This window comes from Panulirus ornatus, chromosome 55, assembly GCF_036320965.1.
Source record: "Panulirus ornatus isolate Po-2019 chromosome 55, ASM3632096v1, whole genome shotgun sequence".
Taxonomy (NCBI): Eukaryota; Metazoa; Arthropoda; class Malacostraca; order Decapoda; family Palinuridae; genus Panulirus; species Panulirus ornatus.
Genome location: NC_092278.1, coordinates 33,489,388 through 33,516,157, shown reverse-complemented (window position 1 = coordinate 33,516,157; position 26,770 = coordinate 33,489,388). Strand labels below are relative to the sequence as shown.

The 26,770-nt window shown below is 37.7% G+C and overlaps 1 protein-coding gene across 6 annotated transcripts in view; it reads left to right on the top strand.

The window, feature by feature from the left end:
* The window catches only part of Uggt (UDP-glucose-glycoprotein glucosyltransferase), a 73,946-nt gene that overhangs the window by 18,304 nt on the left and 28,872 nt on the right, over nt 1-26,770 (top strand). For all 6 annotated transcript variants that reach the window (XM_071693373.1, XM_071693370.1, XM_071693369.1 and 3 more), the window contains 10 exons: nt 820-1,056; nt 4,102-4,275; nt 5,320-5,501; nt 7,559-7,817; nt 10,232-10,438; nt 13,834-13,917; nt 14,106-14,268; nt 21,441-21,741; nt 24,013-24,222; nt 25,737-25,848. In XM_071693373.1, coding sequence (XP_071549474.1) covers nt 820-1,056; nt 4,102-4,275; nt 5,320-5,501; nt 7,559-7,817; nt 10,232-10,438; nt 13,834-13,917; nt 14,106-14,268; nt 21,441-21,741; nt 24,013-24,222; nt 25,737-25,848 — 1,929 coding nt within the window. The remainder of the gene's footprint in view (nt 1-819; nt 1,057-4,101; nt 4,276-5,319; nt 5,502-7,558; nt 7,818-10,231; nt 10,439-13,833; nt 13,918-14,105; nt 14,269-21,440; nt 21,742-24,012; nt 24,223-25,736; nt 25,849-26,770) is intronic.

Sequence of the window (26,770 nt, the reverse complement as noted above, 5' to 3'; positions counted from 1 at the left end):
TATACTGGGGTCGACGTGCTGTCAATGGATTGAGCCAGGGCATGTGAAGCACCTGGGGTAAACCATGGAAAGTTTTGTCTGGCCTGGATGTGGAAAGGGAGCTGTGGTTTTGGTGCATTATACATGACAGCTAGAGACTGAGTGTGAACGAATGTGGCCTTTGTTGTCTTTTCCTAGTGTGGGAATGAATAAGGGTAGACAGTATGAATTATGTACATGTGTATATATGTATATGTCTGTGTGTGTATATATATGTATACGTTGAGATGTATAGGTATGTATATGTGCTGTGTGTGGACATGTATGTCGATACATGTGTATGTGGGTGGGTTGGGCCATTCTTTCGTCCTTTTCCTTGCGCTACCTCACTGTCACGGGAGACAGCAACAAAGTATGATAAAGAAAAAATAAAGAGAATAGATATCAAGTATAGATGAATGTTTCCCATTAGGAAATGAAAACATGTGTGCCAGAGTATGATGTATACAAGCAATAAAGCTAATGCAACTTATACAATATAGTTGTGGTACAGTACATACATTAATGGGCAGATAATGCAGTGGAGGCAGTGTTGGGGTGATGGATAAGGGATAAACTGCTGATTTTGTTTTAACCATATTCTTACAGTGAAGCATTGTTGAAATATTCCTAAAGGCTGCATAAAGAAGATAAAAGCACTCAACACCAACAAATATCATGGTGTGCATACTTTTGCTATAATTTTTTTTTTCTTCTCAAAGCAGTTTTTTTATTTTTCTCTCTCCTATTGAGTACAGTAGGTTGAACATAAATTTTACAAGTGATCCAAAATTTTTCCAGGTGATTGTGGCTGATCCAAGCAAAGCAACTACAGCTGACTTAATTAGGCTGGTTGAAGGCTTTATAACACACACTGCACCTGTTCGTGTTGGTCTGGTTATGGCAATTAACTCAGATGAGTCGCTACGTGGATATGATGATGCTGGGTTGGCTATGCTGTGTGCCTTCAACTACGTAGCTGAGAATATGGCTGGCCGGGAAGATGCAAACTACAGAGCACTACAATTTCTAATTGATGTAAGTAAAATGAGACTGAAAAATTATGTTAATGCAGTTAGTAGGTGCCACCAAACTTGTAATACTGGAAAATGCTTACTTGTCATAATTATAAGTTCATTCTTAAAGTAGCATGGGGAGTGTAGAAATGATATTAGAACAAAAGAATTTGGGATGTGAAGACAAGTATAAGACTTACCTATATATGCAACCCCAGGACCCTTTGTATGGGCTCCAGCAGCACTTAGGAAGTCAGCCACATTCTCTGGCCAAGACTACAGGCCAAAAAGTGAGGTGATTTATGTTTGTCTTGGCTATGTGAATGCAGGACAGTAGAGGAATATTTGCATGGTGTTTACATTGAGGAAGTTGGTTATTTGGCATGAGGAGTTGTGTGCTATGATGAATCATTGTTTGTATGTTGTGGAGGTGAATGGTGTCCAAAGTGCAGAGGAAAAGTGTCATCTACTTCACTGAGGATTGTAGATTTGGATGGAAGTATTTTTGGTGGAGTGTTGTTGAAGATTAAGATAGGATATGTTTCTTTAGTGTTTCTCATCTCATTGTTGGTTTTGTATTTTGTCATTGTGATGATTGCTGGGTTAGTGGAAATGTGATTACAGGTGTTTGAAGTGTGAGGCAAGGGTGTACTTTTTATTTATCTTTAGAAGATTGGTGGGTGATTGTGAAGTAGCTTGTATGGGAAAGGGATCAGTGTTCATATGTAATATTGTGTGCTAAGCTTGTTAAGGAAGGTAGAAATGAATTGAAGGTATTTGCTCTGCACTTAATGTATGTGGAATGCTATGTGTTCACCCCATGTCTGTCAGTCTGTTTTTCTGTCATTGGACACATTCTTGTTTTATATGATAACCAAGAAAAACACCTGATTGAAACTTGATTGCATCATAATTACTTCCTGTGGAGATGACAGTATGATTAGGTTTTAGGGAGAGTATTTACCTAAATTTGCTTGTTGAATGGGAAAACTTTTTTTTTGCCCATGTTATATAACTTAGGAGTGCTGAATCATAGGAAACACAAATATATGATTGGGCGAAACACAACTATCATTGCATACAGATTTTTACTAACTGAAAAGCTTTTTTTTTTTTGTCTTATATTTAGTTCATGACTAGACATTAGAAAACATACATGCCATTTGTTGTTTCTTTTCTGCTGATAAATGTTTATGGTTCCTAAGCAGCTGTTGAATTTTCTGAGTGCTTTTGTTTTTTATGGTTTCTAATATTGTCATGTTTGCTTTTGTGATGATATGGAAGGTGAAACATGGTTTAAAGTGGGGCAGTCATTGTTTGTTGAAGGTGCAGAGGATTTCATTTTCTTGTCCAAAGCTGCTGCAGGTGAGTGTTCTGAGGGTATTTAGTTTGTCTGTCACCTTACCATTAGTTTTTTTAGTGTGGGAAGTGAATGCTATTTTTCATTTCAATGATATTATCATTCAAGCCAATAAAGATATGTACAACCACATGGTCAAAGACAGCAGTATAATCCAAACTTATCCCCATGAAACACAAATATTACAAAACAAAAGAATGATCTGACAAAATCATTAGTTATCTGCTCAAACTGTACAACAAGTCCAAATTTGGAACATTTCTGTTACCACCCTAATAACTAAAACAAATTCCAAAATTGCACTTTTACCTCATCATGGTGAACCACAAAGTCAACAGCACCTGACTGTCGTGAATGTTTTAGAGGATTCTCAACTTTTCCACCCCTTCCCCCACATATGAATTTCTGTTAACATAATGCAACAGCATCATATCTCTCAAAGAACACAGAAACATATTCAAAAACATCAAAACCTACCCATAAACGTAACACATGTCTTAAGAGGATAGTCATGGAAAAACCTACATATAGTCCAACCTGACCTAAGTGCCCTTCCACCATTGACTCCTATCCATGCTCAAAATTCACTCAGTATATTTAGGATTTCTGGCAGCAGGCCTTGACATTATTCCAAACTTTCACTTAAAACACCATAGCCCAGTAGCAGTCTTAAGAAGTTGAATAATGTCTTTAGCCACTTCTTGCATCATGACAAAAATCCCACCCAGTCGGAAACTTGCCAGCATCATACCCATCCAGGAACACATGAAAACCCAACTCCTACCTTTTTAGACAGTATCATCATTACTATCCAAACTCCATGAAAATCTATTTCATTGCAGAAACATGCAAAACCCCTTACATTCATTAACCATCATAATTACAGACCCAAACACTCCACTACAACATTATGTGCATGCAAATCTTGCACAATACATAGTGAATTATTTCACCCAACTGTAACCTTTACACCTACATTGGCTGTAGACATCATCAAAGTATTTTATACTACACCAGAATTGCAAAAAGATAATTGACCAACCTCATAGCCAGCTGCTAAGTTATCTACAAAGGCCACACCTTGAAAGCTGAACCCCCTGAGAGCTCCTCTTTCTCCAGCCCTCTTCAGTCTCTTTCTACATGATTGTACTCCTTGCAAGCCATAGTGTGAATGCCGTCTCATATACATCACAGCACCCAACACTGCACAAGCATAGAATAGCATTGAATATGCTGATGTAATCTATATTATGAAAAAAATTAATGTACATGCACAAAAAAAAATGAATTTACTTGCACAAAATGCTGCTAAGGGGTGGAATGAATTTGTGACCACAGAAAAAATAGAGGATTTTGTGTCTTGATGGAAAAGTGTTTTGTTTTGAAATGGAGTTCCTGTTATCTGATAATTATGAGAGGATAGCAAGTAGTTTGAATCTGTAAGATTGTATTGAACAGAAGACTTTATGTTCAAGTACTAGGGGGGGGGGTTACTGAGAGAGTAGATAGAATGAGAAAAGAGGAAGATTGCAGGGATGGTGCATTGAACAGAGGGTGAGTAAAAAGAACAATGAAGAACAAGGTCAGAGGTAGTGGCTGGATGGATTGAGTAAAAATGTGAAGCTGAAGGTGTTAAAGGATAATGGTAAGGTTTTTGATGAACTTATTCATAAAATTCCTGGTAATTAAAAGACTTGTGATTTTCAGGTGTATTCAAATGTTCAAGAAGATGTTACTGTGGCTGACATAACAAACCTCTTCAAGAGTAAGTATCCTAGTGTTGACCTGGATGATGTGTTTGGTGAGGATTCTGATTATGATGTTGGTCGCCTGCTTGCACAAGAATTTGTTGAAAAAGCTGGCATCAGTAATCTACCACAGGTAAGCCATTATATATTCTCTTATGGTATTATGAGTAAAACTGAAGAAGAATCTGTATTCATCCTCCTCTTTCTCAGTGACTGTATATTGGGGAAGTCTATACTTACTGGACTTATATATTCATACTTACATCTTCATCCATTGTCATATTCCTGTTTTCTTTGAATTTACCCTTAATTCCTCTTATGTTGCTCATATCTTTCTTCATACATGTCCATTGACCTTTAACCAATATTTGATCACATTCGTCAAAATTGCTGATGCAGCCACTCGAATCCTCCCAAAACACTTGCCTCGTATCCTTACTCCACTTGTTACCTGTGCATAAGTATTGGCAGTCACTCAGCTCTCATTATTTATTCATCTTCATTCTCACTCCTCTCAGTCTGAAATTCTCCTTACTATGTCTTTTAACATATTCCACTTCTGTAGAAGTGCCAACTGTTCCTCTGCTCTTTCCTTTACACTAATCCCTGACTTTACACCTTGGACAAATCCAAACCTTTCATCTACCTCCCCTTGAGCTTAGTTTCACTTATAATCAGAATATTGAGGATCATCTTCTGAAGCATACTTCCTCTCATACTTCTAATCTTGGTTACATCTCCTCACATTCAGACACCTTAACATGGGCTATCAAAGAGGATCATTATTCCTCACTTGGCTTCTTCTTCAGTTCACAGTTTTACAAGATTAGATACAAGGAGTGGAGTGTTTCTGACCCTCTGCTCCTACCTCTTTTAGTTGCCTTTTATGATAAGCAGCAGTCCCCAGGGATTGGAATGTATTTCTTTAAATTTGTGAATGAGACCATGGTTTTTAGCATTTTGTTGAATGTAATTGATAAGAGTTATAGCATCCACTTTTTGTCAGCTTATGGGGAAAGGCTTGGGAACCTACTTCTGTGGAATTTATTACCAAATATGTTGCATGCTTATATAAACTTCATTTTCCCCATTCACATTGGAACAGAGTTAATGGTTATGAATTTTTTTTATTAAATATGCTCGAATTATTGTTTTATTAAAAATATTTTGTTTGCAGGCACTTATGAATGGCATTCCATTGCCTGAGAAGCATCTAAATGTTGATGAATTTGAAGAAGTTGTATTAATGGAAGTTATGCGAACGACACAGTCATTACAGCGTGCTGTTTATAAAGGTGAACTAAGTGACAAACATGATGTTGTTGATTGGCTTATGGCTCTCCCAAATATCATGCCAAGGTGAGTTATAAGATCTTGTCATTGTCTGTAATAGTTTGCATTTTAATTGATAACCTTCTTAATATTTTTGTTACAAACATAGAATGACCTTTTTAGTTGCAGTATTTTTGTGGGATATAACCTAGTGGAGATTTTGTGCTCTTTTTTTTTTTTTCAAGATTTAAGGAATAGAGCAAATAAGCAGATGACCCACTTTAGGTTAGGGCTTCTTGCTTCTACTGTGTCTGTCAGGAGTTTATTGATTTGAATAAAACAACATTTACATACTGATTCTGTCATGGTCAGTGATAAACTGTTGGGCTGAGATGGTGTTGGTAGAGATCTTGGTGGGCTTTTGATTTATTATGGAATTATTACGATTATAGAGAGTTAATCATTGGATGTTTTTAGAAATAAATTGGAGAAGACTGATAGTTATTATTATATAACCCCAGGATCCCTTCCTCTGAAGGGGTTCCTGCAGCTTTAAGGTTCAACCCATGTTTAGCGTGTAAAAGTGGAGCACGAACTTGCACACTTATAGAACTGCTTCTCTTTGTATATTTCAAAGGTTTGATTTGATTTGTCAAGTGAGGTCAATATCTCATTTTTTTTACTGCCTATCCCCTACTTACAACCTATGTGACTTATGACCATCCATACATAAGACTAGAAAAAATATAGATTAAAAGATATACATAAAGATTAAGTTTGGTCGTATGTCCACCAGTTCTAATGGCTGCATGTGTGCAATAGTGACTGTCAGATGATATCCCATCATTGTCTACATCACAGCATCTCTCTCAGTTCTTGTTCTCAGTTGCTGTTCAGGAAGCGTGTGTTAAAGTGAATCTTAGGAATTTTTGTGCTGGATTAAACCATTTTTGTATTATATCTCAAAGAAGATGCTGAGCAAGACTCATCACATATTGATAGATCTGGCAAGAAGTTGAGGAAGACACTCAATTTGGAATTGAAAATGAAAGTAATCACCCAATATGAAGGAGGGGAAAAAAGTTAATGCCCTCTCTTGTGAAAGGATACTTCTTTATAATGAAGTGAGGATGGACTTCTTGCTTTCATTGCACCATTTACATGACCTAGTGAGTATGATTCGAACCTACGCGGGAAAATCACAAGTTATCTCAAGGCTGCTCACCTTCTTTAGGAGATGGGATGCACCCAAAGAGATCACCTCTGATGGGGGAACCAATCTTGACAGCAGAAATGGAAGCTTTCTACAAAAAAATGGGGAATCATGGCCTGCACCTCCTCAGCCTACTTCCCTCAGTCTAATGGATGTGCTGAAGCAGTGGTAAAGGCAGCCAAATGGATGTTGCAGGTAGCCTGCACAACAGCAAAGCAACTTAGGCTATGCTCCTTAGAGAGGGGGATAAATTACCTGCACAGCTGGCAGTATGCTGTACAAATTTTCTGCATCCTCATTCAGTTTATACCATTCACCACAATTTTTATATTATTAAAGTACTCTTTACATCTTCAGTAGCAAATTTCTTGCTTGATTTCATTTTGTCATCAGGTTATTTTTCTATTTCTACTGCAATCTGTGCATTGTCATTAGGGTTATGATCAGGTCACCCTTCACTCTTCTCTCTTCCATTGTGGGCAAGTATAAGGCTTCTAGTCTGTTCTTGTGACTCACTTCTCTTAATTTAAGCACCATCTTTGTTGCCTTATCCTCCCAACCATCTGTGTTAGCTCATTGTGCTCCTTTAGGTGCAATGATCAAACTTGGGAAGTACGTTATATCTTTGGCTTTATGTAGGATATAAAGGATGTGAACAGCTTGCTGAGTATTTCCTTGTCCATAAACTTGCAGTTTAAATATTTCCATAATGCATTTGGTCTCCCTAATTATCCTCTAAAGATGGGCCCCTGGCAACACGTTTTGGATAATATCAACTCCTACATCTCTTTGACGCACAGAGTCCTGCAACTTATTTCCTGCAGTATAATCATTATAATGCAGCCTTCTTTCATTGTAATCCATCATTACTTTACATATGTATGCTTATATGTTTATGATTTTCTTAACATTGTTTTCTTTGTACTTGCAGACTGAATGAGAGGATCTTAAGTACAAAGAGCTCAACGTACATTGATCTGACTGGCACCTCGGACAAACTTGTCTCCAGCATTTCTGCAGAAGATTTTTCTGTGCTTAAAGCTCCAGAGATGACTGGTATCATTGCAGATTCATGTCATTACATTACAACTAAAAGTGAACCTGCCTTGCGCCCCTTAACTGTGTGGATCGTAGGAGATTTTGATACCTATGAAGGAAGGGCTCTGCTGCTAGAAGCTGTGAAGTACCTGGTCAGTACACCAATGAATTTTTTGAAGTGAATGAGAGGCATCTATGTTTCTTATGATTAAGATGTTGACTATTTAGATAGGTATATTTATAATGCGTATGCTGGTATCCATATTTGTAATGAAGTAACTGATGAATAGATATGAAATGATTTAAGTGATTTTTCAAGAATTTTCTTGTTTCCAGAGAGTTTATAGATGTAGAATTTTTCATTGATAAGTGAATCCAAGTTTTCTGTAGATAGAGAATCTGCAATACAATTTTTATCCCCACTTACTAAGTTTCCCCTTTTTTCCAAGTCCACTTTTTCCTGCATGAGTAGGATAGCACCAGAAACAGATAAGAAACGGCCACACTCACTCAAATCTATTCTGTAGCTGTCATGTGCAAATCACCAAAACTACATCTCCCTATCTGTTTATGTCAGTTTTTTAGGTTAATGCTTTGATATTGGAGTCGATTTCCAGCTGCCACAGAAATGTATAGCATTTTAAGAATAGATCATGAAAGAGTAGGAGCAGCATGGAAAGATTAAGATTCAAGGTTGGTTGAGGAGAAATAAAGTTTTAAAGAAGGAACTGAATCTTTCAAAAAGATAATCATGGATCTTCACTCCATTTTCATTTCCATATATCCTCAGCTTATGCCTTGAGAGTTAAATTGAAACATGGGCTTTACACTTATAATGAGCTTCTTAGTTTTTGAATATGTGCACCGAGTTGAACTGTTGAGTTACACCACTCTGTACTCAAAATACTTTTACTGCATTTTATCCACAGTCATTCTTGTAGCATCTTCCTCAGAAATATTCCTAACCAAATTCAGTTTTCTCAGCACATCTATCCCTTCCCATCACTCTCTGTTTCTTCTCTACTGTATGGTTAGATATTTTCATGACAGTCCTCTTATATGCCATATGTTCTGTATGAACATACCATGTATATATCCCTATCTCTGTATATTTATGTTTATTTGCATTTTTTACTTACCCCTCTTCAGAATTTCCTCTAGAGATTGGTAACCTCCAAAATAAGCAAATGTAGAACAAAGTATTTTTCTTGTTTTCAGCATGATGTATGTGTGAAAATAACTCATCTTACTCTCAAAGGGCTTTGAAATATTCTCTGTTATAGATTTTACCAACAAAATTCTTGATGTACATTTGGTTTTATATTGATTTAAAATTCTCATATTTTAGAATAGTGCTTAGTCCACAGACCAGTAGAATCACTTGGCTAAACGTGTTGATATGGAAGGTAAATCTGCATGCAGAGGAAACTGGTGACTTATGCATATGTCTTGATTTTGAAGGTGTGTTTGACAGCCCCTGATACTTGTTTAAAGAATTACATTACCTTGTTTTCTTGTTTAAAGAATTACATTCCCTGTATCTTAGGTGAATATACTTTGCTTGTCCATTAGTATTATTAGTTTATTCTTTGCACAATTGAAATTGTCTCAAAAGGATAGACATGTCAGTGTAGTTACAATGATCATTTTTTTTTGTGCTAATGATTCCAGTAGAATTAAGAATGTGATCTCTTTAGTTCTTTTGCACAACATGGCATTAGTACTGGTAGAAGGGAAAACTTTCTCAGCTGTAATATAGGCTAGGAAGTCATACTTACAAATTTTTCCCCCCTCATTTGAATCCTAGTATTTTTCATATTCGTACCTCATGACTCTACCATGTTTACATCAATGGAATGTCTAGAAGATGGCACTGTTGTTGTGTGGTATCTTTTAGATTTATTTAATTTATAGCCTATTTGTATCATATTTATTGACACTTTCTGCCTCACTAACATGTGAACCACTAGCATTCTGTCCACACACATACAATCTCTGTCATATGTAATTCTTGATAACACTTAACTCATGCAGCTCATTCTTTGTTACTCTAGATTTTCCTGTGATGAGCACTGTGCTAGTCCTGCCTTTTGGCAGTTTAGTGGAAACAGTAGATAGAAGTAGTAGATAGGAACATTTATGCAGGAACATTAGGTAGAAGTAGTTTGTAGGAGTATTAGAAGTAGTCATTAGGATATTAGGTGGGAGCCTCTGCAAACACTGCCCTAGACTTGCCCTCAGCTAGTGGCCTGTTGAGGCTTAGGCACTAAAGGCTAAGAAGCGGCACTGGAGCTCTTTAGTTATGGAGACTCGGTTACCATGGCCACCCCTTTTAGGGGGTTTCAATTGGAACAGGCATCAGAGATATAGATTTTCCTCATTATCTGTTCACTGCTTTTGGTTCCTGATGAAATAATCCCAGTTGGATGTGTTCTGGGAGAAATATGTCATTTGTCTTCTAAGATCATGCTGCACCACATGTAGTATGTTATTTTCATATTAAATCTAATTTTGTGACAGGTGCTTGAGAATTTACATAATTTTTATTTGTATTTTTTTTTTACAGCGGGAAAGTAATAGCATTCGTCTCTTTGCTATTCACAATGGGGATACAACGAGTGAAGCTTCAAAGATATTCAGTCGAGCAGTGGAGGTGGCACAAAAAACTTTATCGCCAGCTGTTGCACGTCAGTTCTTAGCAAAGGTTTTAGTGAAGGAAAATGCAAGAAAAATATTAGATGGAAGTAAGAAATGGACTGACTATGAAATCCCAGTAAGTAAAAAAAGTTTGTGCTGTTTCTCAAGAGAAGTGAATATATATAATTCCTTTTTTACAGTTTTCAGTTTTGTCTGTCTGAGTTTAGTTTCATTGATTATGATGCATAAAGTAACACCATTGATACATGATTAATGTATATAACGCTGTAAAACATTTTAACATTTTTCATCATGTGTTCATTGTTCTGTTACATAAAGGAGTAGTTCTTTAAAACGTGTTTTGATTTTTTTTCATAGATACACAAAATATTGCATCCTTATTCAGAAATCAGGCTGTTTTCGTGAAGGGACAGTTCTTTTTTCTAGCAAGTTTTTGAAGCAGGAAGGGAGCTGAGGGTACTTATAATTACAGAACCTGCCTAGGTATCTGGAAAAGACCAGTGGTAGTGCCTTTGTACAAAAGAATGAGGAAAAACAGAAATATGTTTTTGCTTCCCATCCTTCTTTGGCCTCTCTTTTGAAAAACATTTCTCTAAATTGATAGTGACAACCATTAGGTTGCTATCTGTTTTCAGAGAACACTAAAGCACTAATGGCTAAGAAGTGGCACTAGAGTTTATTAGTTATGGAGATTCTGTTGCCTTAGCCACCCCTTGAGGGAGTTCCAGGTGGAAACAGATGTCAGAAATAGATAGATAGATAATTACATGGCAGATCAGTCCCAGTGGCCAAGGGATGATGTCATCACTTAGTGGAGGATGTTGATTGGTTGTAAGTTGCACCCAGGCCAAGCTTAACTCATCACTGTTTAATGGGAAGAAAGGCATTTACCTTAATAGTAAGGATGGGATTAAGAGGTTTCTGATTCAAGTCCCTAGAGGTCCAAGATCTCTCTCAAGGCTCACATGACGCTATGTAAGAGACAATGAAATTTTTCACTCTTAAAAATTTGCATATTTTACACCTCTTGTTGATATATGTTTGCATTACCCTTCAATCATGTCATGGTCCGATATCTGCTTGATGAAATTCAGCTCTGTTTCCTATTTTAGAAATTGAAATACAGGAAGGGGAGGGTTTCCAGGCTTCTGCTCCCACTGCTTTAGTTGCCATCTAAGTGATGCAGGGGACATGGAGTTAGAAATCTTTTTTCCCCTTCCTTCACCCCTTTCTTCATTACCTTCGGCAGTTCCTGTCGCTACCTCGATAATGCGGGAATTGGCGATCAGTTATAAAAGAAAAAAATTTAATTCAATTCCAGCAAATGTAAAGTAATGAGGTTGGGACAAAATGAAAGAAGGTCTCAATATGATTGTAATTATCTAGCAGAAAATAATCTTTAGGATTGGACATATGAGAAGGACTTGGGAGTATACATCATCACTAATCTGTCACATTAGGAGAATAGTTAAGGAGACATTCTGCCTGCTGACAAATGACAGAATAGTTTCAAGTACATGTATACAGAAATAGAATAGTTTCAAGTACACGTATACAGAAATATATATCAAGCTGTGTAAGGCCAATAGTAGAATGTGCTTCTCAGGTTTGGTCATTGCACCGAAAGAAGTACTGAGTTAATACATAGGGTCCAGGGAGTACCTTAGTAAAGTACTTTCACTGCACTCTTTTTGATTTCCAAATGAATTTATTAAACAGAATAGGATTAAGGGTATTCCAATCTCTGATGTGGTGGTATTGATTAATTATTTTATTTTATTATACTTTGTCGCTGTCTCCCGCGTTTGCGAGGTAGCGCAAGGAAACAAACGAAAGAAATGGCCCAACCCCCCCCATACACATGTATATACATACGTCCACACACGCAAATATACATACCTACACAGCTTTCCATGGTTTACCCCAGACGCTTCACATGCCTTGATTCAATCCACTGACAGCACGTCAACCCCGGTATACCACATCGCTCCAATTCACTCTATTCCTTGCCCTCCTTTCACCCTCCTGCATGTTCAGGCCCCGATCACACAAAATCTTTTTCACTCCATCTTTCCACCTCCAATTTGGTCTCCCTCTTCTCCTCGTTCCCTCCACCTTCGACACATATATCCTCTTGGTCAATCTTTCCTCACTCATTCTCTCCATGTGCCCAAACCACTTCAAAACACCCTCTTCTGCTCTCTCAACCACGCTCTTTTTATTTCCACACATCTCTCTTACCCTTACGTTACTCACTCGATCAAACCACCTCACACCACACATTGTCCTCAAACATCTCATTTCCAGCACATCCATCCTCCTGCGCACAACTCTATCCATAGCCCACGCCTCGCAACCATACAACATTGTTGGAACCACTATTCCTTCAAACATACCCATTTTTGCTTTCCGAGATAATGTTCTCGACTTCCACACATTCTTCAAGGCCCCCAGAATTTTCGCCCCCTCCCCCACCCTATGATCCACTTCCGCTTCCATGGTTCCATCCGCTGCCAGATCCACTCCCAGATATCTAAAACACTTCACTTCCTCCAGTTTTTCTCCATTCAAACTCACCTCCCAATTGACTTGACCCTCAACCCTACTGTACCTAATAACCTTGCTCTTATTCACATTTACTCTTAACTTTCTTCTTCCACACACTTTACCAAACTCAGTCACCAGCTTCTGCAGTTTCTCACATGAATCAGCCACCAGCGCTGTATCATCAGCGAACAACAACTGACTCACTTCCCAAGCTCTCTCATCCCCAACAGACTTCATACTTGCCCCTCTTTCCAAAACTCTTGCATTTACCTCCCTAACAACCCCATCCATAAACAAATTAAACAACCATGGAGACATCACACACCCCTGCCGCAAACCTACATTCAAGTATTATAATCCTTACCATTTTTTGCTTTGTTTATCTTCATGGTCCGACAACTATATCTGTCTCATAGACATGGTCATTGCTTTGCTGTAGGTGATGCAGTGTATGTTCTGTTCTCTTATATTTATAAGATTATTACAGCTCCTTGTTGTTACCATACTCCACCAAACTGTGGCTATGCCTCGAGTGAAAGGTCACTTTCATATTGGTTGTATCATTGTCATTTGATGAGAGTGAGTACATTATCAAATAACTTCTCACTTCAAAGGAGTGCAATCATGAAGCTGCATGATTCCTGTAGAAGGGATCCTAGGGTTATGTAATTAAAAGTATTATTGTTTCAACTCACTGAAAATATTTTTCTCAAAAGATGATGAAATACTTGTAACACTTGGAAGTTTATTTCAGGGACTGGTGACAGGTTATGGATGATATGACTCCCATTTCTCTGTCACACACAGAATTTTGAAGCTATATATCCACTTGTTGGGAATTTTCACTTATTTGTACCCTAATCTTAATTAGCCATGTACTGAGTTCTGTAGATATTCAGAAATATCTGTTTATTGCATATATAATCACCATGCAGAGATAATTATGGCAATCACTATTTGCAGGGATTAGACATGGAGGCATTCCAATCTCGTCTAGCTTCATTAAACCATGAGGTGTTTGAAATCTATTCATTATATTGTAAAAAGGTAATGTTGGAAGTCTACAATTCTTTTTCGGTGAATTATGAATATTTTTGTATAATTTTTCATGGTACACTTTATAACTGTTGCTATAATGAATATAGAGAGGCTTTTGAATGTTGATTGATGCGGAGAAAAACACAAATGTGAAGGCAGTGATTTGAATGATTCATGTTCGAGTAATTACATTGCAGGTGCTTTCACTAGCCCCAGGGATGCGTACTGTAATTGCTAATGGGAGAATGCTTGGGACGCTCAAGACCAGTGAGAAGTTTGTACAGGAAGATTTTGGTTTACTTGAAAAGTATGTTCAATCAACATTTGGAGAGAAAATTACTGAAGTCCTTGATGGTGAAGGTAAATTCTTAATTATTTCTCTCTTTATTCTTCCTCTTTATTATAAATAGTGCAATACTACTTCACCCAAGATTCTTCATTATTTCCATTCTCTGGCTTTTTATCCTCAGTCCATCTCATCTCTCTAATTGTATTGAAATAATAACATTTAATACCTAGAGAATATAGGTAATTTTAAGTTGTACTGCTTCATCCAAGCAGTTTAATTTCATATATCATTTTAAGTTTTCCCCTTTCTTTACATTTCCTCTCTTTTAGTGGATAAATCTTTCTGGAACCATAAGGACAGAAATTAAAAGATTAGTTGCTATTTGTAGGTATACTTTCATTAGCGCTGTTCCCATGTAGATGGGGTGTATCAGATGCTTATATCTTCCCAGGTCACTCTCACATATATTCAGTCTATGTCCATAGATTTAAATAGTGAACTAAGACCTCCACACTAGTTTGAGTTTTTAAGATTTTCACATTTACTGTAAATTGTGCATTAGGTGATGCTGATGTCTTCATTTATACCTCCAGTGCAGATTGGGTAGCAGATGCAGATTCTTGCACTCAGCTGGAATAACAGTTAGGTAAGATCTTTACACATAAAGGACTAAATAGTTAAAAGAAAAATGGTACCATATAAAAGAGAGTGGTTAAATGTAAATAATGAAGGTAGATACATAAATCAAGATTAGGTACAAAAAGACATGAAGATTGATGTTAGATCTTGGATGGTAAAGAGCAATGAAAATATTGGGATATGGAAACTGAGGAGTGACTGGATTAGCAGAAAAGCACACTAAACATGGAAATCAGATTAAATGAATGAATAGGCCAGGAGCAGAGTAGGATCATTAGTGAAAACACAAAAACAAATAACTTTTTAATGGTGACATTGAAGGAACTAGCAAGAAACATACTTCACTCGAACATACAAAATGAAACCTTTAATGAAATTAGTCATGTCATTCGAGGTAGTGTTTTACTTCTGTAAAAGAAGAAACAAAGACACTAGCCAGTTGAGGATTTTCCCCTCTGAGGCTGTCATCTGTTCTTGATGCTACCTCGCTAATGTGGGAAATGGTGAATATGTATGGAAAAAACCTCTTGTCAGTGAAAATGATAAACAGACAGCACTGTCGATAACAGTAATGCAAAAACAGGAAAAGGAGTCTTTTACCAGTTCCAAAATTAGATAATTATAAGATTAGTCCCACATAAAGGAATAAAGAAAAACATTTGAGAAAGATGCTGAAAGGTAGTGGATAGTGGATGAATGAAAGAGAATGGAAGAAAAACTAAGATTTGTTACAAGTGGATATAGATTGAAACAATTAGAAGTGAAAATAAGAAATTAATACAAAGAAATAATGGAGTTACTTAGAAGAGAACAAAGTATAAAAGAAGAGAAGGTAATACAAGGTATGCATTGAAATCTGAGTCTTATTTAGATAATATATAAGAAAAAGGAGAATAAAAAGCCAGAGATTGGACACCCCAAAAGAATCTGCTTAATGTTCATTGACTAGTGAAAGTCTGTATTTAGTACAAGGGAGAATGAATGAATATGTATTTAATGAATTTAACAAGTGTGCATTTACAGATATAGGGTTTTCAGAAAAAGACAAAATTTTAGCAGTCTATCATTGTAAAGAGAACTCAACACCAGGACTGAATGGAATTCTAGCAGTGTTCTAAAAAAGATGAGAGGCAATAGCCAATCCTCTCTCTGATGTTATGACAAAGCATAGACCAATCAAGCTTAGCAGATATACATGAAATAGCATACGTAACACATAAATAAAGTGCGTAAGACAAGGGAGCAAATGGGAACTTCAGTGAAGGGCACAAATGGGGAGGTGATAACAAGTAGTGGTGATGTGAGAAGGAGATGGAGTGAGTATTTTGAAGGTTTGTTGAATGTGTTTGATGATAGAGTGGCTGATATAGGGTGTTTTGGTCGAGGTGGTGTGCAAAGTGCGAGGGTTAGGGAAAATGATTTGGTAAACAGAGAAGAGGTAGTAAAAGCTATGCGGAAGATGAAAGCTGGCAAGGCAGCAGGTTTGGATGGTATTGCAGTGGAATTTATTAAAAAAGGGGGTGACTGTATTGTTGACTGGTTGGTAAGGTTATTTAATGTATGTATGACTCATGGTGAGGTGCCTGAGGATTGGCGGAATGCGTGCATAGTGCCATTGTACAAAGGCAAAGGGGATAAGAGTGAGTGCTCAAATTACAGAGGTATAAGTTTGTTGAGTATTCCTGGCAAATTATATGGGAGGGTATTGATTGAGAGGGTGAAGGCATGTACAGAGCATCAGATTGGGGAAGAGCAGTGTGGTTTCAGAAGTGGTAGAGGATGTGTGGATCAGGTGTTTGCTTTGAAGAATGTATGTGAGAAATACTTAGAAAAGCAAATGGATTTGTATGTAGCATTTATGGATCTGGAGAAGGCATATGATAGAGTTGATAGAGATGCTCTGTGGAAGGTATTAAGAATATATGGTGTGGGAGGCAAGTTGTTAGAAGCAGTGAAAAGGTTTTATCGAGGATGTAAGGCATGTGTACGTGTAGGAAGAGAGGAAAGTGATTGGTTCTCAGTGAATGTAGGTTTGCGGCAGGGGTGTGTGATGTCTCCATGGTTGTTTAATTTGTTTATGGATGGGGTTGTTAGGGAGGTGAATGCAAGAGTTTTGGAGAGGGGCAAGTATGAAGTCTGTTGGGGATGAGAGAGCTTGGGAAGTGAGTCAGTTGTTGTTTCGCTGATGATACAGCGCTGGTGGCTGATTCATGTGAGAAACTGCAGAAGCTGGTGACTGAGTTTGGTAAAGTGTGTGAAAGAAGAAAGTTAAGAGTAAATGTGAATAAGAGCAAGGTTATTAGGTACAGTAGGGTTGAGGGTCAAGTCAATTGGGAGGTGAGTTTGAATGGAGAAAAACTGGAGGAAGTGAAGTGTTTTAGGTATCTGGGAGTGGATCTGGCAGCGGATGGAAACATGGAAGCGGAAGTGGATCATAGGGTGGGGGAGGGGGCGAAAATTCTGGGAGCCTTGAAGAATGTGTGGAAGTCGAGAACATTATCTCGGAAAGCAAAACTGGGTATGTTTGAAGGAATAGTGGTTCCAACAATGTTGTATGGTTGCGAGGCGTGGACTATGGATAGAGTTGTGCGCAGGAGGATGGATGTGCTGGAAATGAGATGTTTGAGGACAATGTGTGGTGTGAGGTGGTTTGATCGAGTAAGTAACGTAAGGGTAAGAGAGATGTGTGGAAATAAAAAGAGCGTGGTTGAGAGAGCAGAAGAGGGTGTTTTGAAATGGTTTGGTCACATGGAGAGAATGAGTGAGGAAAGATTGACCAAGAGGATATATGTGTCGGAGGTGGAGGGAACGAGGAGAAGAGGGAGACCAAATTGGAGGTGGAAAGATGGAGTGAAAAAGATTTTGTGTGATCGGGGCCTGAACATGCAGGAGGGTGAAAGGAGGGCAAGGAATAGAGTGAATTGGAACGATGTGGTATACCGGGGTTGACGTGCTGTCAGTGGATTGAATCAAGGCATGTGAAGCGTCTGGGGTAAACCATGGAAAGCTGTGTAGGTATGTATATTTGCGTGTGTGGACGTATGTATATACATGTGTATGGGGGTGGGTTGGGCCATTTCTTTCGTCTGTTTCCTTGCGCTACCTCGCAAACGCGGGAGACAGCGACAAAGCAAAAAAAAAAAAAACATACACAAAAGAGGAATCAAATTACTGCCTAAACAATGCAGACCAGTTAGCCTAAAGAAACATCTTAGAAACTGTTGACTCATAAATAGAGGACAGTATTACCTTATACCAGTAAAAGCATGCAAATAATCTTGAGGCCTCACAAGTGTAAATCTCCCATACAGTACAAGCAGGTAATTAATAAAGGACTAACTGTTTACTAAAACACTTATTAGTTTTGCAAAGACATTTGTCATTGTGAATTAAAGTACTATTAAAGAAAATTGCTAGATGAAATATTAAAAGGATGAACAGGAAATTGTATCAAAGAATTTCATGTCGCCTGAAAATTCAAAATTGTGGGCAAAGAGAAATATGTTTGTTGAAGATGTGCTTTTGGGTTTACTGCAAAGAATGGTACCAGATAAAGGTATTAGCCAGAGACTTATGATGCAGGCCCCTCAGGACTGATCAGTTTCTTTTTAACATATTGGATACATCAGATTTGCTAGTAGATTATGTGTATTCATTGAGCTTTTCCACATTGTGGAGGTTGTATAGTTAGGTTTTCCTTTTTTATGCTTGAGAATTATACTTCACCGGACTAAGAAGTGAGAATGTAGATATTGATTGTAGAAATAGATGAAGAAAAAGGAATAATAAAAACATGATTAATGGTTGGATCACAGAGAAACAAGAGGGTGAGAGGTAATGATAGATGATGTTTGACAGAGGAAGGATTGATAGAAAGACTAAGTTTTGATGAAATGAGTGGAAAATAGTCTGGTCTATCAGCAGGCTTTCACATACCCATCCGTTTCCCTTCATGTTCTTTGGTTCTTTGCGTCACTTTTGTTTTCCTCCTGTCTCTCTTGTTATTTATTGTTCCTAATGTTCCCCAGTCTTCTCCTTTTCTCCTTTGCTTCAAAATTTTATGTTTTTTTCTTGTTCAGTTGTATTTCCCTGTTTGTTGGTGATCCAAGAAATTCCCTGATGTTCAGTGTTCAACTGATTTCTCTTGTGTTCCATAATTTTCCTCACATTTTCTGTTTTCCCATGTTCTGTTTCCTCATGTTCACCTGTGCTGTTGTATGTTGCCCAGTGTACAAATACTTTACCTCATTTTCATTTGTGCTATCTTGTGTCCTATGTTTTCCTGTGTTGCCCTTCAGCACACCTCGTGGTGTGTAAAGTTGCCCAAAACATTTTTTGTTCCCCTTTTCTCATGTCCCATTGTGTACTTATTCTTATATGCATATTCTTGTATGTCTTCTTGATTTATGCTGTTCCTTCAACATGTCATGCACTTTAATGTTTCTTTCACTTGTCATTTGTTTTCTTTTTGTATTATGATAAGCTGAAAATTGATCAAGACATTGAGGGTGATTTTTTTTATAATCACTCTTTGCTTTGATTTGGTAGTAGTTGTGTGTAATTTGGAATATACAGAGACTTTGCCCAATTTTGGTGTGGTATTGCAGTCCTTCTGCATTTATTGTATAATATTCAGAGTCTTCTGGGTCTCTTGCCTTCATTCTAGGCAAAAGATCTTATATGTATAGATATATAATTTTCAGGTTATTATACTTGATTTCCATTTCCTGTGTTAGCAAGGTAGTGCTTGGAACAGGCAAAGAAAGGCTACATTTGGTCACGTCTATTCTTTATCTGTTGTGTGGTGCACTGAAACCACAGCTCCTATCCACAACCAGCCCCCCCCCAGACCTTTCCAGTCCATTTACAGCACATCAGCCCCTGTATACCACATCACTCCAAATCCCACTCCCGTGCACACCTTTCACCCTCCTACATGATCAGGCCTTTGTCACTCAAAAAATGTTTCACTTAATCCTTCCGTCTCCAGTTTGACCTACCCCTTCTCCTTGTTCCATCCACTTCTGACACATATATCCTCTTCGTTAGCCTATCCTTGCTCATAGTCAGACCCTCTCCACCTCTCTCAACCACACTGTTATTACCACACTTCTCTCTTACTCTTTTAGTACTTACATGATCAAACCATATCATACCACATATTTTTCTCAAGTATTTAATTTCCAACACTTCCATCCTTGTTCACAGACTTCCTCATCTAAAGCCCATGCCTTGCAAACAACATAACATTATTGGGATTACTATACCTTCAAACATAACCATTTATGCCCTTCCAGATGATTACCTGTCTTTCCACACATTCTTGAGTGATCCCAAAACCTCTGCCCATCCTATGACTCATTTACACTTCCAGAAATTCCAGAAATCCATTCACTGCCATGTCCACTCCCAGGTTTCTAAAGCACTTCACTTCCTCCAAGTTTTATCCATTCATATTCACACCCAAAGTCAACTGACCCTCAACCCTGCTAAACCTGATAACCTTGCGTTTATTCACATTTACTATAAGCTCCTTTCACACACTATTTGAAGCTCATCCATCAACTTATGCAGTTTCTCACTTGAATCTGCTAACATTGGTGTATCATTAGCAAACAACTGACTCATTTTCCAGGTACCCTCATCCTGTACAGACTGCATTCTTGCCCCTCTCTCTAAGGCTTGCATTTACCCCCTTCACCACCCCATCCATAAACAGATTAAACAACCATGGAGACATCACACACTTGCTGCAGACCAACCTTCACTTGGAACCATTCACTCTCCTCTGGTCTCACTCATACGCTTGCCTCACACCCTTAATAAATACTTGCCACTGCTTTTGAAATCTTTCTTCCCACATTGTATATCCATAAGACCTTCCACAAGGCATCTCTATTATCCCTGTCAAATGCTTTCTCCAGATCCATAAGTGCTAGCAACCTTGTTGCTCTGTAAGTATTTCTCACACATATTCTTTAAAGCAAACACCTGATCCACATATCCTCCACCACTTTTGAAACCAAAAGGAATAGAATGAATTGATGTGGTATACCGGTGTCAATGTGCTGTTAGGGGACTGAACCAGGGCATGTGAAACGTCTGGGGTAAACCATGGAAAGGTCTGTGGGGCCTGGATGTGGATAGGGAGCTGTGGTTTCAGTGCATTACACATGACATGTAGAGACTGAGTGTGAATGAATGTGGCCTTTTTTTGTCTGTTTTCCTGCGCTACCTTGCTGAAGCAGGGGTAGCAATGCTATATATATTTTGGTATCCCTGATGTTAGGGGAGGAAGAACACTATCCACATATTCCCTCATGTGTTGTAGAAGGCAACTAAAAGGGTGAGAGCCTGGGGCTGGAAATCCTCCACCCAGTTTTTACTTTTCCAAAAGAAGGAACAGACAAGGGGGCCTAGTTAGATTTCCCCTCTGGGGCTTAATCCTCTATTCTTGACGTTACCTTGCTGACACAAGAAATGATGAATATGTATGAAATTAAGATATTGTGTTAAGACATTTTTCTGTAGTCCACTTGTTCTAGTTTCCTTGTACTTAAAGGATTAAGTCAGAAGAGGTCAATTATTTTCCTATTCTTTTCAGATTCTTCTTTTACTGGCAACATTAATGACATGTTGATGAAGGTTACTGGTGTACTGCAAACGAAACCCCAGTCTAAAGGTCGTATTAGTGTACCCATTCGCTCAGACCAGCATTCAGTTATCAAGATTTCTCCTAAGGATCCTGATATGCCAGCATTTGATATTGTTGTTATTTGTGATCCAGTATCTACTGCTGCCCAAAAAATGGGTCCAATCCTTATGGTACTTCAGGAAGTGGTCAATGCTAATATTCGTGTTGTACTTAATGCCAGAGAAAAGCACTCAGAAATGCCACTAAAAAGGTATGTTGCTAGAGTGGTTTTTTTTAGTTTTCCTTTTATCTGGAGTTGTAATCATTTTAGTGTGAACATTGGCTTGTACAGGACCCTTTGTGAAAGTGTTCTCTTCACCGTTATTCTTATTAGTACAGTACAACACTGAATACCCCATGTACACCAATTATTCCCTTAACTTCCACATTACTCACCTTTGCATTCAAATCACCCATCACTATAACCTGGTCTCGTGCATCAAAACTACTAACACACTCACTCAGCTGCTCCCAAAACACTTGCCTCATGATCTTTCTTTTCATGCCCAGGTGCATATGCACCAATAATCACCCATCTCTCTCCATCCACTTTCAGTTTTACCCATATCAATCTAGAGTTTACTTTCTTACACTCTATCACATACTCTCACCACTCCTTCTTTTAGTATTACTACTCCTTCCCTTGCTCTTGTCCTCTCACTAACTCCTGACTTTACTCCCAAGACATTCCCAAACCACTCATCCCCTTTACCCTTGAGCTTCGTTTCACTCAGAGCCAAAACATTCAGGCTCCTTTCCTCAAACATACTACCTATCTCTCCTTTTTTCTCATCTTGGTTACATCCACACCCCAATCTGAGCCTTTGAGGAGGATGAGCACTCCCTGCGTGACTCCTTCTTCTGTTTTTCCTTTTAGAAAGATAAAATACAAGGAAGGGAGGTTTCCAGCCCCATGCTCCTGTCCCTTTTAGTCGCCTTCTACGACACGTGAGGAATGCATGGGAAGTATTCTTTCTTCCCTATCCCCAGGTTGTAAGATAAAAAATTATGATGGTGAAATGACCACTGAAATAGTTTCATCTGTAGGTGTGAGTGTTGCATTTACAGACTTTCAACACAATATCCATAAATAAAAGTTTGAAAACATTAATGAAAAATAATAAACACAATTTTGAAAAATGTACTAATCAAGATCCTTACCTGTTAAGTTTGGTTGAAACTGGCACAGTAGTTTTTGAGAGAATAGGATATGAGAAGTTAATTGATGGATTTTCTTTGTAACAGTGGCTATCACAGATGGTGACTGATGTCTCCAGAAACAGATTAGAAGTGGGATCACTGAGGACTATCATTACTAAGTTTTGTTCATGTTGTCCCAGATGTATCAATGGAGAAGATGGAAATGTTAAAGATGATGGGTGATGGAAACCAAGTTATGTAAACAGCTCACTTGGACTTTGGTTCTTGAGCTTAAAATTGAGAAGGATGGATTGTTAAGGATTTCAGATATTTAGGAGTGATGATGAGTAAATATGGTAGTAAAGGTGATAGTAATGTTTACAAGGCAGAAAAATTCAGCTGTACTTAATTTTCTGGTGGGAAGAATTAAAGTGTAGAAGCATGTGGAATGCCTCACATCTTAAGTGTATGGATGTGAGACCTTATTTTTCTGGCAAAAGATAAGAGTAATTAATATGGATAACTTATGTAGTAAAGTTGGAATTAGAAGAATAGAAATAGTACAGAATGGTGTGAAAAATTTAAGTAGTGTAAGGAAATCGCTTATGAAATATGCAGGCAAATACTTAGGGTCTAAATAGAGTGGTGAGAGAGATAGTGAAGAGCGATGTTGAAACTGCCTTGGAGGGGATCTGGAAAGTTGTATAGAAGCATGAAAAAGAGGTTGGGTCCTGATGAATGGATAAAAGAGGTATATATTCCACTGTTAGATGAAGTGAGAATATTAATTGGAGCTCAAGATATTTGAGATGAAAATGCCATGATAATTATTTAGAGTTGCCTGCAATGGAATCATGTTTTGTGTGGCTGTTGAGTGAACACTATAGTCTTAGTTAATGAATCTACATAGTATACATAAAGAAGAAATAAGCTTTGTTTATGTGGGTGGAAGTTTATGATTTCCACCCTAGACATAGGTTGGTGAAGTGTGTTAATATATGTACAAATAGAATTTTACAACTCTGTCAGTCTTAACTTTAACTCTCTTAGTGCAAGAACAAGGTCTATGAATATGACTAATGGAGTGGCTTCCCTTCTTGATGTAATGTTAAACCTACTGGTGCTAATCTTCATTAAGTATACCACCTTACCATCCCAGCTTGTCTGTAGAGTTGTCCTTCGGTAATTTAGGTTTTGTATTCTTCTTGTTACCTAATGATCAGGCAAGTTTTACATTGGGAAATTACCAGTAACTGAAATGGTTCAGATTCTACTGCATATGCTAAATAGTACTTCCTATAGTATGAATGTAATAATGCAACATATATTATGTCTTTAACAGTTTTTACCGATATGTGTTGGAGCCTGAGCCACAGTTCACAGATGCTGGAGAACTAGCAGCTGGACCCCATGCAAGATTTACTGGCCTTCCTGAATCTCCAATTCTCACAATGAATTATCATGCCCCAGAAAACTGGTTGGTGGAGGTAGTCCAATCCTTATACGATCTAGATAATATCAAACTGGAGTTGGTAGAATCTGGGGTTCATAGGTAAGACTTTGATGACAAGTTTATGAATTTTTTGTAACATCTGTGCTATGTGTGTGATAATGTTCATACCTAATGCCTGCCTGATATTCTTTACGAACACATATTTCATATACTTAGCAAGATATATGTCTTCTTGAATCTAAAGTGTTAGCTATGTAGTCATGATTTTTTTTCACATACTCTGATGATTAAACCAAACACCTCATGTAAAAAAATTTATTTTATCTAGAATATTTTCCGTGCACTTGAATCTGCATATCTTAATAGCTTTCCAATTCTGACCTGTTTTCACATCTCTCTAAATGTAGACCAAGTTTGGAGACAATTCTGTAGGTTGCATTTTCATTCATTGTCATCAAGCTACTATAATCCTCCAATCAGAACCAGACTGACATGTAATATTCTCTTATGAGTCACTTCCACACCTGTCTAGCAGTTACCCTATCATCAATTGGTAGCATACACTGATGTTTGCAGCAAGTTGACTTGATTTAAACTTAATCCCTGTGTGTCTTTAAGGGTACGTTTCTTAAAGAAGGCCTCTTCATATCAAGAACTATTTGTGTATCATTCTCTCTTGCAGTTTTAAAATGCAAGATGATAGTTTACATGGTTTCCTCCACAGATCTTAGACCATGTTATATCTGTTTCTTTGAATACCTTTTTTGTGCAGTAATGCTCCACCTAATGATTTAGGAAAGAGAAAGTGTCGAGTCTCATGATTCATTTGCCTCAAAAGCAGTTTCATAGGTTTTTACAAGTTGATTGCATTTTTTCCAGTACCCTGACATTCTTTAAGAGATGCCCTTCAATATCTGAAGCTGTTTTGATTGCACCGATTTGAATCATTATAAAGGAAGTCATTTTTTAACTTTCAATTTGGTATCAATAAGATGATTTTATTTGAGAATACCACTAGTATTGTTATTAATATAGATTTGTTAACAAAATAGAACTACTACTGGCAAGATTTATTAGCAACAAATGAGAGTTACATTGCTCTGTTCAGCCTTATTATTCTAGAGCTTTCTAGGCACAGTTGGTTTACATGTCTTTTTGGATCTCTGAAATTCTGTGATGAATCAGCATGCCTTTGCAGTAAGAAGGAATCATTATCCAGTTTTCTTAACAAGAGTGTCTTTCTTGTCTTCATTTTGCTTAGGTTGGAGTTGTGCATCTCTTAGACTGATGCGGTGTGTAGACAGGCCATGAGTGCATTGACCCTGCTGGTTGGGAAGGACAATGGCATTGTTTTTTATATGTTTTTTAGAGCTTAGATTAGTTGGTCAGAGGAAAACAGTTTCTGTAAAAGGTGTCTTCATGGTTTATCTAGATGGGTTTCTTATCATTTTCAAACTAATATGTCTTTCTGGTGCTGAGAAGTGCTTATAGAGGCCTTTTGTTTGCTAAATGTGTTTTTAGTACCATGGATAATGAGGATTGAATATATATTTTGATCTTTTCATGCATCATATTTGATGAATGAGATAATCATGATATGTTTGTTCCCGTAGTGAGTTTGAGTTGGAACATCTCCTCCTAGAAGGCCATTGTTTTGAACAGTCTTCAGGGAATCCACCAAGAGGCTTACAGTTCACCCTTGGCAACAGACAGCAACCTGTGATGGTAATGTATAGTATTTGACTTAGATAAGCAGAGGGCTGGCTGTAAAAGTGCAAGGTGGACTAGCCTTGGAAATTATTTAGTGACCTGTGTTCAGAGGCTATTCATTTACATCATTTGCTTTTGAATGCCTAAGATGATAAGGTGAAGTTTGTTTGTTGAATAGAATGGATTGTAAATATCTTAATTCTCCATAGTGATTTAGGGGATCTGTATTACTGCAAGGGTGTTAAAGCTTGGAGTAAGTCTCTCATGTATGCTGGAGGTGGAGAGATATTGGAGGTAATCAGATGCTCTTTAAGAATGATCCAGCTTTGGTGTGAGGTTCCAAAAAGAAATTCTAGAAGCTGGTGGCAGAATTTGGTTGAATATGTAAGAGAAAAAGTTGAAAGTTAATGTTAAAAGAATAAGAAAGATAATGAGATGCAGTAGAGGGGTAAGACAACACCATGTGAGAGTCAGTTCGGAGGAAATGGGCACATGGTAATTGACTTGGCAGCAGATGGAACTTATGGAGCTGAATTGAGTCACAGGTTGGAATGTCCTGGAAGTAAGTAATTAAGAAGTATTGAAGGAAGGACCAATAAAGGCAATAATGGATATCTTTGGAGGTAGTATTGTATGGGTGCAAGTGTTAAATATCACAATTTTTTGTAGTGATTTGGGGGATCTGTATTAGTGCAAGGGTCTCAAAGCTTGGAGTAGATCTGTGATATACTAGAGGTAGAGAGACATGTGAGTTAATCAGATGCTCTTTATAGATGACATAGCTTTGTTGTGAGGCTCCAGAGAGAAATCTTTGAAGCTGGTGGCAGAATTTGTTGGAGTGTGTAAGAAAAAAGAGGTGAAAGCTGATATTAACAAAACTAAGATAACTACTCAAATTACAGAGGTATAAGTTTGTTGAGTATTCCTGGTAAATTAT